Here is a 13,313-nt window from a genome sequence, read left to right as displayed (position 1 = left end):
AAAAAATCCAACTTTAAAATAAATAAAAATAAAATCTTTTTCCAGTAATTATTTTTAAAAAATAATAACATATGTGGTATTGGTTAATTTACAGATTAACATAGCAAATTCTTGCTCCATAAGCAAACATGTCACTCTGAAGCTTGTTGTTTGGGTTATTTTCCTATTGGATGTATGAAGTAGTGGGGAGGAAGGGTTTTTTTAAATATATATTTTATTGATTTTTTAGAGAGGAATACAGAGCTAAAAACACTGATCAGCTGCCTCCTACACACCCACTAATTAATGGGGATGTGTCCACAACCAAGTTACATGCCCTTGACTGGAATCGAACCTGGGACCCTTCAGTCCACAGGCCAACGCTCTTTCCACTGAGCCAAACCAGTTTCAGCAGGAGGAAGGGGTTTTGTGTGCAGGGTTCCTCCAAGTTATGCAAGGTTCCTCCCACATTCTCCTTGTCGTTAATTCAGTTGCAAAACCTCCCTTTTCTGAGAAGACTGAAAAAAGGAAGCTGAACGAGGCTGCGGCCAGAAGCTGAGGGTGCCATTATCCCTCTGGCAGCGGTAAAAAGACATTGTGTACATAGGAAGAGAAAAGGAAGCTCCCTTCTGGGAAATGATCCAACTGGATAAAGATCCCCCCACAATTTCTAGCAAAAGGTTGTCCCCACATGAGGACCCGAGGTCACTTGCAGCGTGTGGGGAGATTGACATAGAGGGGAGAGGGAGAGGCGCCCTAAGGTCTGCTGGGTCCAGGCTGTACACCTGCAGCCGGGAAGGGAATCTGTTCACCCAGCAGGTCATTTCCACCCCGCGCCGGGCACAGAGGCCCGCTCTTATCAGAGTTCAGTAAACGTGTCCTGAACATGGGACGCAAGGGCGAAGAGAAGGAGGCGGGATGGACGACGCAAAAGGCTTGAGACCCAGGAGAGGCCTCAGTGACTCCTTGAAAACCTAAAAGACTACCAGGCAGGAAGTCAGAGGGCGGGCGCTGAGGCGCTTCTTGGCAAGAAGGGGGAGTTGGCGGATTTTCGGTGCAGGACCGAGGTCACCCAGGAAGTTGATCTGAAACGTAGGATCTAGGCTCAGGAAGAGAAGATGAATTGTATTTGAGGCCTGCGATGCTAAAGCCGTTGCCCGGGAAACGGGAAGAAGGTGGAGTCAAACCTGACTGACAGGCTCCACAGTAGGGGCGGGACTCTGCTCCTGATTGGCTAGAGGTGTGGCTTTCACCGATGACTGTCAGACTCACGGGGCGGGGCTGGCTTGAGATTGACAAGCTTGACTGGGAGGAAACTGGGGGCTTGGCTTAAACCCCTAGGACACCGAACCCCGCGGGACTAGGCTAGTCTGACTCACATGAGCCCACAGGGCCCGAGTTAAAGCTGGCCCTAACCAATAGGGACTAATTTTGGGGATTAACCTCTCCCTAAACGCCGGTCTCATTAATCCAGTGACCTGGGAAGATAGCAGGATGCATGGCCCCCTTCCTGTGGCCAGGCTAAACCAGGGCTCCAGAACCAAGCCATTTTTCCCTTAGACCTTGGGTTGGGAGAGAGAGAGGTTGGTGGACTTCTGTTGTTGTTAATCCTCACTTGAGGATTTTTTTTCCCATTGGATTTTAGACGATAGAAGGGAAGGGGAGAGACAGAGAGAGAGAGAGAACATCAATATGAGAGAGAGACATGGATTGGTTGACTCCTGCATGTGCCCAGACCCCGGGCAGGGTTCAAGCCTGCAACCAAAGTACAAGCTCTTGACCAGAATCGAACCTGTGACCCTTCATTTGGCTCAATGGTTGGACTTTCTTAATAATGGGCAGGGTGGGGGCTCTGAAGCAGATGAGGCCAGGCCAGGGAAAGGAGGCAGGGGAGGGAGGCCAAGGACACAGATGTGGGCTCCCACAGGAGTCTGAGCACAAGGAGGAAGAGGGGAGGCCCAAGAACGGGGATATTACTTTCCAGTGAGAAAAGAGCCTCCTCTGCCCAAATGCGGACTTTTATGGAAAAGTCTAAGTAAGCGGAGGCAGTTTGGAAAATGTACCTGGCTTGGGTTTGCCCCTAGAGAGCATGTGAAGTTAGCCTAAAGCTAATCTTTTTTTTTTTTTTTTGCTTTGAGAAGCCAGTGTGGAATGAGGAACGATGGCAGGAAAGCATTCCTTCCTAACTGACCCACTGGTGCCCTGGCCAGTCTTCTCTCCGAGATGGTTTGGTGTGATCTGCAGAGCACAGATAATTCTGCCATAAAACGTTCTTAATGATTTTGTTTTACAGACTCCTGCACCTCACTCCCCTAGTGGGTTTATATTACACAGAATTTCCAATAAAAGTGCAAGGCCTCTTTTTTTTAAGGGGCTTACCAAAGGCCAAAATGGAAACTGCAGAGATTTCAAGGCTCCAGGAGGCTTGGTGGGAGGTGCTAACAAAACGGAACGGAATTGTGCTGGTTCTCTATTTAATCGAGAATAGGACTCTTGCCCTGGCAAGTGTGTCCAGTGGTTAGAGCATCAGCCCACACACTGAAGTGTCTCGAGTTTGATTCCGGTTCGTAGGGGTGTCGAACTCAATCAGAGAAGGGGCCAAAATCTAAAATCCAGCCTAAATCGCGGGCCGAATGGTTTACTGAACAGTCATAAACTGACAATGTCATAAACTGACAGCGGAGTGCAGTGATGACAGCGCGGTGCGGGCCACATTGCAAGGCCTGGCGGGCTGGATTTGGCCCGCGGGCCTTGTGTTTGACACATGTGGGTTAAGGGCATGTACCTGGGTTGTGGGTTCACTCCCTGCCCCCAGTCAGGGCACCAGTGGGAGGCAACCAGTCGATATGTATCTCCTATAGATGTTTCTCTCTCCCTCCCTCCCTTCTTCCCTCCCTTCTACTCCCTCTCTAAAAAGCAATGGAAAAAAATATCTTCAGATGAGGATTAACAACAACAAATAAAGAAAGAAAGAAAGAATGGGAAGCTTTGCTTATGCTGCTTCAGGTATAAAACTCAAACCTGTAACCCCCTCAGTGGCTTTTCAGTAAAAAGCTCCATGTACACGTGTGGGCCCATCAGTTTTGCCGGTCTGAAATGCCAAAGGGACTAGGAAAAGGACTTCACGTTCGGCTAGCACAGTGGGTTCAGTCACACTGCTCGGCTTGCATTCTGCCTCCACCACCTCCCAGTGGTGTAGCTGTAGGCAACTTTCTTAACTTTGCTAAGAAGGAACACAATGTGTCTGGCCTCGCAGGAGGGGTAGTGAAGACTGAACGCAATAATGGACTTTTACTTCATTAAGCCTGTCACCACACAGCAGGACTCAATGACCAGTAAGTAGCTGGCGTCGCTCCCCCTGCCCATGCAAGTAAACTTCCCGAGAGGAGCGAGCGAGCCCAGGCCACGATAACAAGCTCCCTTCAGGCTGCTCTGGGACCATTCGGCCCTAAAGATGTCTCCCCACCACCTGGTTTGAGAGCTTTGGGCTGAAAAAAAAGGGAGATGAGAGGTATTTCATACAGTGAATAGGGAATGGACTTTAATATAGACTCATTCGTGTTTATTCTTTTGAATCTTCCAAAGCCAAGGCTTAGGGTAAAAGAGACAACTCTAAACTGTTTAATAGTAGCTCTCACCAGCTGTACATTGGCATGAACTTTTAGCCTCATATATCCCGGGGGAAGAAAAGGGGGGGGGGGTTTACAGAAGCAGGGAGGGAGTAGAGGGCCCTGGGGTAGGCGGAAGGGGTGTTAAGGGGCTAATGGTCCCTGTCAGATGTGTTTCCCTGTGTATCAATGGGGGCAGGGAGCGGTCTGGAGGGTGTGTCATTGCACTATTTCTCTGATGACGCTGGGCAGTCCTTAGCTCTTCCTCTATGCAGGGGCCTCCCTGGGACCAGATGCTACCACCCCCTACCAAATGCCTGAAGAGAACCAAGGTGTGACCAGCACCCTAGCAAAGAGGAAAACGAAGCCAGGACTCCATCTGCTGAGGGAATAGGAGAGCATCTACTGCATACATTCCCTCTCCTTTAGTACTCAGGGTGCTGATGGAAGACTGATTTTCTAATCTCAGAGTGCCCTCTGCTGGGAGCTGAGGCTCCCTACAGGAGGGGAGGGAAGAGACCAAGAGCAGGACTTTGTGGGGAGAGAAGGAAAGGCTCTTCCTAGGTACTCAGGGCCTAGAATCAAGTGAAGATCAAGAAGTAGAGTCTGGCCAGCGTGGCTCATTGGTTGGGCATCAACTTATGAACCAGGAGATCGCAGTTCCATTCCCGGGTTGCGGGCTCGATCCCCAGTGTGGAGCGTGCAGGAGGCAGCCGATCAATGATTTTCTCTCATTGATATTTTTCTCTCTCTCTCCCTCTCCCTCTCCCTCTCTCCCTCTCTCTCTCTCTCTCTCTCTCTCTCTCTCTCTCTCTCTCTCTCTCTCTCTCTCTCTCTCTCCCCCTCTCCCTTCCTCTATGAAATCAATAAAAATATATATCTTCTAAAAAGAAGTATACAAGTTTTCAGTTTATTGAGTAACAACAGCATCATAGCTTTTGTCATTGGTGGCAGCTGGTTGGGGAGCAGGAAAACGCTCTTAGGGGATCCTGCTGGGGCCTTCACCCTACCACTTCCGCCAGCCGTCATGGGAGTGGGGGGTCAAGATCCAGCTCCGTACTCTTAGTTTACTAGCACCTAGCACATGTTCCACCCGCAAGCCCACCTCAGCCTTGGACTAGCCATTGATGCTTGGGCCCCTCCTCCTCTTGGGGGAGGGGGTGGGAGCAGGGCCAAGCCTTCAGAAGGAAAAGGAGCTAAGGCGACGGAGTCCTACGGAGTGTCTAACAAGGGTCAAAGGAACACAAAATTCCCTGTCTTAAGATCGTACGCTTGTGGCCTTAGTTGCCCTTGAGAGTGTACTAGTTACACCCATTCAGATACCTGTGGGGTTTAAGCACTTCCCACAGCTGTGCCCCTCTGGAAGAAGGTGCGATGGGAGCTCTGGAATGCTTCTCTGCCTCGGTGACTTTTTGGTAGAGGGTTTGCGGGAGGGTTGGGGTTGTAGGTTTTGGATTTGAGGTTATAATGTAGAATGGACCAAGAACTCCCAGCATTATGCCCGAAGAGAAGACGGCCACACTGCAGAAGAGGGGGCAGGGGAAGCTGGCAAACACAGTGCAGGATGCTGGCGTTCCTTTGTTCTGGTAGAGCAGCGGAGAGCAGAGGAAGTGATCTATTCCAGGATGTGGGGAGAGAGCATAAGCCCCCTGCTCCCTGAGCCTGACAGGCCTTCCTCTGCCAGCCCCGCTCCCCAGTCAGCTTTGGGAGCCAGGAAGCAGAAACCTGGAGGATTCAACCCAGTTCGTTTGGTTTGCTCCTGTCCCTCCGTCTGTCCTGAGATCTTGGGGCTTCTCCTCTGTCCGGAAGGAGTGAGGTGCTGTGAGAAATGACTCGCCAGTGGAACTAAGTCCCATAGCCTGGCTGACTGGCTGGCTGGTGGCAGGAGGCCAAGAGGAGAAGCCAGCCCAGGACATCCCAGGACAGCACGACTGCTCCTAGCGTCCAGGACAGCGCGTACACACGTATCACATGTGCATATACGAAGACACACGAGTGCAGCAAAAGGGGTTACGTGAGCCTGCTCTTTGGAATCAGAGAGGAGAGAAGAAGACTGATTAGGTACCTTTCCCAGCCTAGTGGATTGCTGGTCTCAATGGCTGCTCCCCACCAAGCCCCTTGCTTAATATCAGGCAGAAGAGAAAGTGGCAGCATGGCAAGGCTCCAGAGACACAGCAGCCCAAGGAGATGAGGGAGGGCCAGGGCACACTCTCTTTCAGAGCCCCTTGTTGTAGTAGACCACTTCGATGCTGGGGTTTTGCTGATGGATCTGAGCTCTCAGCTCTGGCTCCAGCCTGCTCACGTGTATGGAGCTGCAACAGAACAGCACAGCCGGGCTGAGTGTCCCCTCAACCCAACCCCCCTGAGGCTAAGGGACCACCATCCCTCCTCTTCCCAAGCTGAAGAATCTCCATCAAAGGGCAGGAGGCCCAGGTCACTGCCACTCCCCCTCCCCCAGAATAAGCTGAGTGCCTGCCAGGCCTCTTCTTGGAACACGATGAAGGACCCCAAGGTCAGCTGGTTCCAGAGACATGGAGGCCATTCAGAGCTCCCAGCCAAGCCCAGGGTGGGGAGAGCACTTACCTTCTCTGGGGGAACAGGGCACAGCACAGGGGGGTGGCAAATACCAGGCTGGGGAGAAGAGTGATGGAAAGGTTTGTGAAGCTTTGACCTAGGGTGTTCCCTCCCTACACCCCACCCCATTTCTGGACACTGCCCCTAGGGGAGGTGACTGAGCAAAGCCAACACTGACAGGTTCTGGCTGAGGAAAGAACCCAGAGTTCCCCAGCCAGAGAGCGGGAATCGGAAATTCAATGTGCATGAAGCTCCTGGATGGTACCAACCTGCATATCCTCATGGTTTCCTCTCAGAGAGGAAGATGGGAATCCCTTCAACTAAACTCCTGACTCTCAAGGACAGGGATCAACCCCTCACACAGACAGTATGCCCTACGGGTGTCCAACACCCCTACCTTCACAATGTATGAATGAATGATGTATATCTGAACATCTTAAAAGCAATAAATACCCACCCACATCCACCATGGAAAGGACACTCCCACACCCCTAGCTAACTCCCTGAGCACTTACCAGAAGCCCACCAGTCCCACCTGCAGGGGCGCCCCCAGCCAGGGGCGGCGCTGTGGGAGACAGAGACAATGGAATGACATGAGTCCCCTGCCCGCGCTGCCCCCGCCCCATTTCACTCACCAGGGCTCTATCCCATCAGCCCTTTCTTTCAGCCACTGATACATGGTCTTTTTCTTTCTCCCAAACGTATAACAGGGTTGGGACCTTTAGATCACCACCTTCCACTCCAGCCAGGCCTGTTTGCTAACACCCTATCGCCTCACCCATTCTGGCCTCAGAATTAGATCCCATGGTACTCGCGGCCCCTTTCTCTTCCCTCACTTCCTCCAGGAGCTGCCATCTTTAGGTAGCCTCCTCTGACTCTCCACTCATTTCCTCCCATCTCAGTGGCATGAATTTGTCCCTTTTCAAACACCTCCTGCTCTGCACACTATTCTCCATTTGCTCCAGCCACATGGACCCCGTTCTGTTACTCAGATGTGCATAGTTGGTTTTACTCAAATGTGCATATTTGTGAATAAATGATCCACCGAATGAGCCAGAGCGTGTATTCCTGTGCCTTGCCTGCCTGTCCTGTTTGTGCCTGTGCACATGTCATTATTGTCATTATGTGACAGCATGAGTGCAATAGCAAGTGTGACTATGATAGTCCATCCCTGGTGTGTGTCAGAGGCTCCAAGTGACACCAGTTTCCTTCCGGATAGAAACCATTTCCCTCCTTCCCTTATCTTCTCCTCCTGTTCGCTCAATGTTCCTTCACTCCAGCGCAATCCGTTCTTGCTGAATGACTGAGGGTGGAGGAGGCAGCACAAGGGTGGAGCAAACAGGTGGCAAGTCTTAGACTTAGGGATTCGTCACTGCTGCTCCCAGTCACCTCTACTTCCAGGACAGGAGAGGTGAGAGTGACCTACCTTCAGGAAGTCTTTCTTCTCCAGAGTGTTCATGATCACAGGGGGAATGGCTGAGGGGAGAGCAGGGCAGGGAGGGAAAGAGTAAGTGAAGTGACAGAAGGGACCCTAAGGAAGGGGGAGCCCCCTTCACAGTTCTTCCCACTACCACCAGGAATCCTCAAAACCCTGGGAGAACTACACCCCCTTTCTCCCTCAGCCTCCCGTGCCCCACCCAGCCCCCTCTGCCTCACCCATGGCAGGAATCGCCATGCCGATTCTCGATATCACCACCTGGAATATTCCCTGTTGGGCCGCAGTCACTGAATGGCCGAGCTTCTTGCCCGCCTCATCAGTCACGGGGATGCCCAGCTGCAGCTCCCTGAGAAGGGAAGGGGGTGAGGGTCAGATCACAGGCCCCAAGTCCCTCCCCCAATGTCCTCATGGGCAGCTATTCCCAGGGCCCCCTCAGACATCCTAGATTGAAAGGCTGGTTCTCTCCTCCCAGATCCTACGGTCAGACTGAGACTAGGCCCAGCAGCTCATGCTCAGGGAGAGGACAGTCCCCACTCAGGCTGGTGTGCACCACTCGATGGTGTGCCCACACCCACGCTGGGCGTGCACAGGCCAGGAGTCGGAGCCACTCACCTCTGCCTCATCAGAGGGATGTTGATGCAATTTGCAGCTGCCACAGCTGCAAAGGGCACAAATCTGCCAATCAGGGGGGGCAGGTGCTGGGGGAGGAAAGATGCCCGTTAGTGGCCCTAAGGGCCATGGGGTGGTGAGGAACTCTGGGAAGAGCTCCATGAAGCCTGTCGGGTGGTGTAGAAGGGTGATGGGGAAGGAGGTGGATAAAGGATGATTGGGCACCAGTGGAACGGGGGTCATTTACCTTGGTGAGGGATTTGAGTCCCAGGGCCGTGACCACAGCCCCGGTGGTGGCGCTCACGTAAGCTGTTCCCAGCTGCCTGTGGGTGGAAAAGCCAGGACATAAGAGGGGAGGAGAACAGTCCAGCATGTGGCTTTTTCCTTCGGGGAGACAAGGAGGAATCCTCAACCATAAGGCGTGGGACGGTGGCCTCACTGCAGAGGAATGCCTCCCATGCTCCAGGGTAGCCCCAAGCCCTCCCCTTGAAGAAGAGTGGGCCCCCCAAAGCACACACAGGAGGACTCGTGTCCTCAGGCAGGGAGGTGGCAGGAGGGCAGGCTGAGAGGAGGCCATGGAGACACTGGCTGCACAGGCCCTTGGTGGACGGGATCAAACAGGAGAGAGCAATGGTGGGCGGGGAGAAGAGTCCCCGGACACGGACGAGTTCTCACCGCACAGTGATGGGAGCGTCGCCACTGCGGTTGGAGTAGTTGACGATGGCATTGAAGGACTGGTTCACCCACTGCCAGAACACCACAGTGGGGGTCTTCCTGAGGGAACAGAGACACTTACTGCTTTCCCCTCCGTCGGGCCACTCATCCTTGGACCCGGATAACGAAACCCCGAAGGTGATTCCCAAACCTTCGGGAGACAGCCAGTTGAGGAGCCTGCATCCTGCTCTGGTGACCCCTCCCCACTTATACAAGCACACCGACTGTCCCCGGGGTGGCAGGGCCCCGGGGCTGAGTTCTGAGGAATGGAAGGGATTCTAACACGAGCTGTCACCCACCTACTATTCTCTGCCCGCACGGGCCCAGGGAGGAAGCACCTAGTCATCAAGCTACGCTCTGGTCTGGACAGAGTGCTCGGGGAGGGAGCCCTAGCACGGGACCTACCTATAGAAGGTGAGCATGCAGCCGGTGATGGTCATGTTCATGGGTACCTGGGCTGACATGCGGCCAATCAGGACCACCTTCTCCCCCGTGTCGGGATGGAAGGCAGAGTCGTACACATACTTGGCCCTCCACAGCTGGTCTTCGGTGAGGCCTGGAGTCACCACGCCGGCCCTGCAAAGGTCATCCGGGGACATGCAGACAACACTAGGGGGCAGATATGCCCTCCCCCGCCCACCTGGCTCAGGGGAAGACTCTGGTCCCCCATCAGGGAATAAAGGAGCTCCCGGTGTGTAGAAGAGAATCTAATCTTCCTGAAGTGGGAGCTCCTATTCCTTTTCCCCTTCTAGCCACTCAAAGAGGCTGCCCGAATACTGGTGCTTCCAGTGGGTCAAAAATGGCTAGGGGTACTGCAAGGGCTTTTCCTCCTGGAGACAAAGGGGATGCCCTCCTGCCTCCTCGGGACTCAACTCTGAGCCCCTCTGTTCTTGCAGAGGGTGGCCCAACAGTGGGATGGGTCCCTGTAGAGCAGTGTTTCCCAAACTTCTCTCATGATGAGAATCACCTGGTGGAGTTGTTAAAACACAGATTCCTGAATCCCAACTAAGAAGTGCTAAACTAGAATTTTTGGGAACATATAGGTAAAATTGTATACTTAACTAGTGCTCTAAGACAGATTTTATATACAGAGCACTAAGTTAGGTATGCAATTTTACCTATATGTTCTCAAAAATTCTAGTTTAACACTTCTTAGTTGGGATTCAGGAATCTGTGTTTTAACAACTCCACCAGGTGATTCTCATCATGAGAGAAGTTTGGGAAATACTGCTGTAGAGGTTTATGAGGCATAAATAAAAAGGCCTCTTCCTCAGCCCAAACACCCTAAAATCTTTGGGTTAAAGCGCTGTGCCATAGTGGTCTGTGATTCCAGCAGATAGGGACAGGGAGTGAGGGCTGGGAAAGGGTCACTCTCAAGCATGGGGACAGGTGCGAAGGGTTCTGTATTAACGGCAGGGAATGAAACCTGGGGCACAGGACCAGGTGGGGAGGGGGGGTCACCTGTAGTTCTGCACGATGTTCCGGGCAGCTTCCAGCTGTGCCCCAGACAGCAGCAGGTTCCGGGGGTCAGTGACAGTGAAGAAGTGCCGGGCTCTGCCCAGGAAGGTGCCTTGATCCCAGCGAGGTTCCTGGATGTTGATATCTAAAGGCAACTCACCCATTTTCTGCAGGGCGGGGAGCAGGGTCAGAGGACTCCAGGAGGGGGTTCAAGGGCTCCACCTGGGGGAGCCTGTGGTGGCCCTGCTCTGGTCTCTGGGCCTATCGCCAACCCCTTCTGGAGCTCAAGGTGACTCCAGGTCTGTAAGCAACCGTGGGGGGAGGAGCTGTTTTCTAGGCAACGTCCTGGCCCAGGGACCTGCCACCACTGGAGGAGGCTGAGGGCGGAGGGAGGGGTGGGGACAGAACCAGGAAAACACATTCTGTGGTCTGGCTGAGTGCAGGTTTTCCTGAGGGAGAATTTACATGTGTGTGGTTGATGCATGAGCAACAACTAAAACCATGCAGCTACTCTTGTGCTCTGTTTGTGCAAAAGTGCGTATTATATGCATCCCATGTTTAAGCTCATGTCAGCTTCAGGCCCCAGCTGCCCTGAGACCTGGATACAAACTGGGTTATGGGCATAAGCCAGCCCACAACCCAGACCCAGACTGGAAGAGAGCGGGAGCTCATTGGCCATCCTAGGGCTTATCTATCCTAGATCTCAAACTGGAACTCTGATGCCAGCCAGGTGTGTGTGTGTGTGGGTGTGTGTAACCCACACTGACTGCCCCACGGCTCTCCTTGTTCCCTGGCAGGGCAGGGCAGGGCTGGACCAGAAAGCCACCCCTTCCATCCCAAAGCCACCTGCCTCCAGAAAGAGGTGAGATTCTTTCCTAGCTGGTTTGGCTCAATGGAGAGAGCGTCAGCCAGTGGACTGAAAAGTCCCAGGTTCGTTTCCGGCCTGGGTTTCCGGCTCAATCCCCAGTAGGGGGCGTGCAAAAGACAGCCAATCAATAATTCTCTCTCATCATTGATGTTTCTATCTCCCTCTCCCTCTCCCTTCCTCTTTAAAATCAATAAAATATATTTTTTAAAAAGAAAGAAAGAAAGAAAGAGGTGAGATTCTGTAAGTGCCCCCTCCACCCAGCACAGAGAGGAAAGCCTGAATCAGCCATCTGGCTGCGTTTGGGCACAATCCTACAGAATGACTAATCCTCATTACCCACACTTCCTCCCTCACAGGCAGACACACCCTCCCCACTCTCACACACTCACACTCACATACCCACACACAAAGGCACCATCCTACTCGCCCTACACAGACATACAAACAGGGTGGACACACCCTGCAGGCACTGGCCCATGAAGACCGTTACTTTCAAGCCATCCCTCCCTCCTCCCCTCCTCCCGCCCCCCTCCAACACACACACACACACACACACACACACACACACACACGCATGCACATGCACCTACACCCATATCCATCCGTGGCAGACACTTGAATGTGTGGCCACACAGAGCCCCACCCTGACATTTTCCTCCCAATTAACCTCTCCTCGTGCCCCGTGGGCTTTCCCACAGACTAGCAAACTGAACCCGGAAAGGACAGGCCTTCCTCTTCTCCTCCCAGCCTTCAACCCCCTACTCGCCGGACCCCGGAACCCTGCCCAAACACTCACAATTTCCTGGGCTCCCGGCCTCTGCAGCTCTCCGCGCTTCACCCCCGCCTTCCCACCCATCACGTGTAACGTCACGCGTGACGCTAACCATCAGGAGGGGCGGGGGCTGCCCCCGGCGCGTCCGCCCTGCGTGCCCGGGGATTGGCAGAGCCTGAGAGCAGTGGGTGTCGTTTCGGGGCGACGCCCCCAGACCGGGCCACCGGGATCGGCCCCACGCCGCCTCCGGAGCCAATCCGGGCTCAGGGATCAGTTCTGGCCGCGGCCGCAGCCAGAAAGAGGAGGGGAGGAGCCGCTGGGGCTTGCAATCCCCTGGCCGGCCTCCGGAGGCTCCTGGCCTCGGCAGGCAGGGGCCTAGGTGTCCAGGGCGAACCCTCTGCAGGGGGCAGGCGGGCAGGCGGGCGGAGTGGAGGGGCCGTCCTCTGAGGGTGCTCCCAGCGGGGCTCGGGTTACCTCCCGGTCTGTTTACTGGTTGGCAGCCTTGGCAGTGGCTTCTGTCTCATCGGTCTCCTGGGCTCCTTCCTCAAAGCATCTCGGCATCCACACCCCTCACAGCCCTGTTCCGTTCGAGCCTGTGCCCCGTCTTTGCACCCAGTCCTTTCCCCACCCCCATCCTTGTTCTCCTCTGTGACCCCTAGCCTCACTAGGTCCCCAGTTTCCTTATGCCCCCCGTCCCCATCCCTTGGCCTCAGCCACAGACCCCAGCCCTGGATGGGAAGGGACAGAAGTCTCAAGGTTCTGTCTGCATGAAGCAAATAGATCAGCACGATTATTCCTCCCCCTGGAATCCTGGAACCAGCTGCCGCTCCCTGCGACCTTGCCATCACTGGGCGGCCAGAGAGACTCTTTCTGGCATAGGAGGAGGATGCATGTGAAGAAAGCAGCTCTCAGACACACACACACACACACACACACACACACACACACCTCACCCAGTCACACTACAGAGTCCTACTCCCAGGCTCCAGTCCACTCCTGCCCACCGCGGCTCACGCCCCGCTCCGCCCAGGTGACCCTCCCTCCCTGAGGCCTGGGGGCTGACCGCAGAGGGCTGGCAGTTCCATGAGCCCAGGTGGCTGGCTTGGCCTGGAGAAGTCAAGGTTCTGGGCTCCCCGGTGCTGAACCGATAGCGGGAGCCGACCCACGCCCCGAGTCCGCGGTCGAGGTGGGCATCAGAACACCAACTGGAGTGTCCTGAGCCCAGCAGCCCCGGCCTGGGAGAAAAACGGCTGTCCCGGGTGTCTTAGAGAGGTGGCGGGAGGGAGTGACTGG

The 13,313-nt window shown here is 54.2% G+C and overlaps 1 protein-coding gene across 2 annotated transcripts; it reads right to left on the bottom strand.

Annotated features, from left to right (window-relative positions):
* Positions 1 to 4,468: 4,468 nt before the first annotated feature.
* On the bottom strand, positions 4,469 to 13,285 carry SFXN3 (sideroflexin 3). 2 transcript variants are annotated; one of them, XM_084903804.1, is made up of 11 exons: positions 13,084 to 13,285; positions 10,384 to 10,547; positions 9,328 to 9,498; positions 8,884 to 8,982; positions 8,456 to 8,531; positions 8,212 to 8,297; positions 7,818 to 7,945; positions 7,588 to 7,637; positions 6,677 to 6,726; positions 6,171 to 6,218; positions 4,469 to 5,899 (listed from the first exon to the last, which is right to left on the bottom strand). In XM_084903804.1, the coding sequence occupies exons 2-11, from the start codon at positions 10,542 to 10,544 to the stop codon at positions 5,803 to 5,805; spliced, it is 966 nt and encodes a 321-aa protein (XP_084759930.1). In that variant the 5' UTR covers positions 10,545 to 10,547; positions 13,084 to 13,285; the 3' UTR covers positions 4,469 to 5,802. The 2 variants fall into 2 exon arrangements, with proteins under 2 accessions (XP_084759930.1, XP_084759929.1); XM_084903803.1 differs by lacking the exon at positions 13,084 to 13,285 and adding an exon at positions 12,045 to 12,314.
* Positions 13,286 to 13,313: the final 28 nt, after the last annotated feature.

Source organism: Pipistrellus hanaki (assembly GCF_964339955.1).
Source record: "Pipistrellus hanaki genome assembly, chromosome: 14".
In the NCBI taxonomy this organism is placed as follows: domain Eukaryota; kingdom Metazoa; phylum Chordata; class Mammalia; order Chiroptera; family Vespertilionidae; genus Pipistrellus; species Pipistrellus hanaki.
Note: the sequence above shows the minus strand (reverse complement) of the source record. Positions and strands in the feature narration are given on the sequence as shown.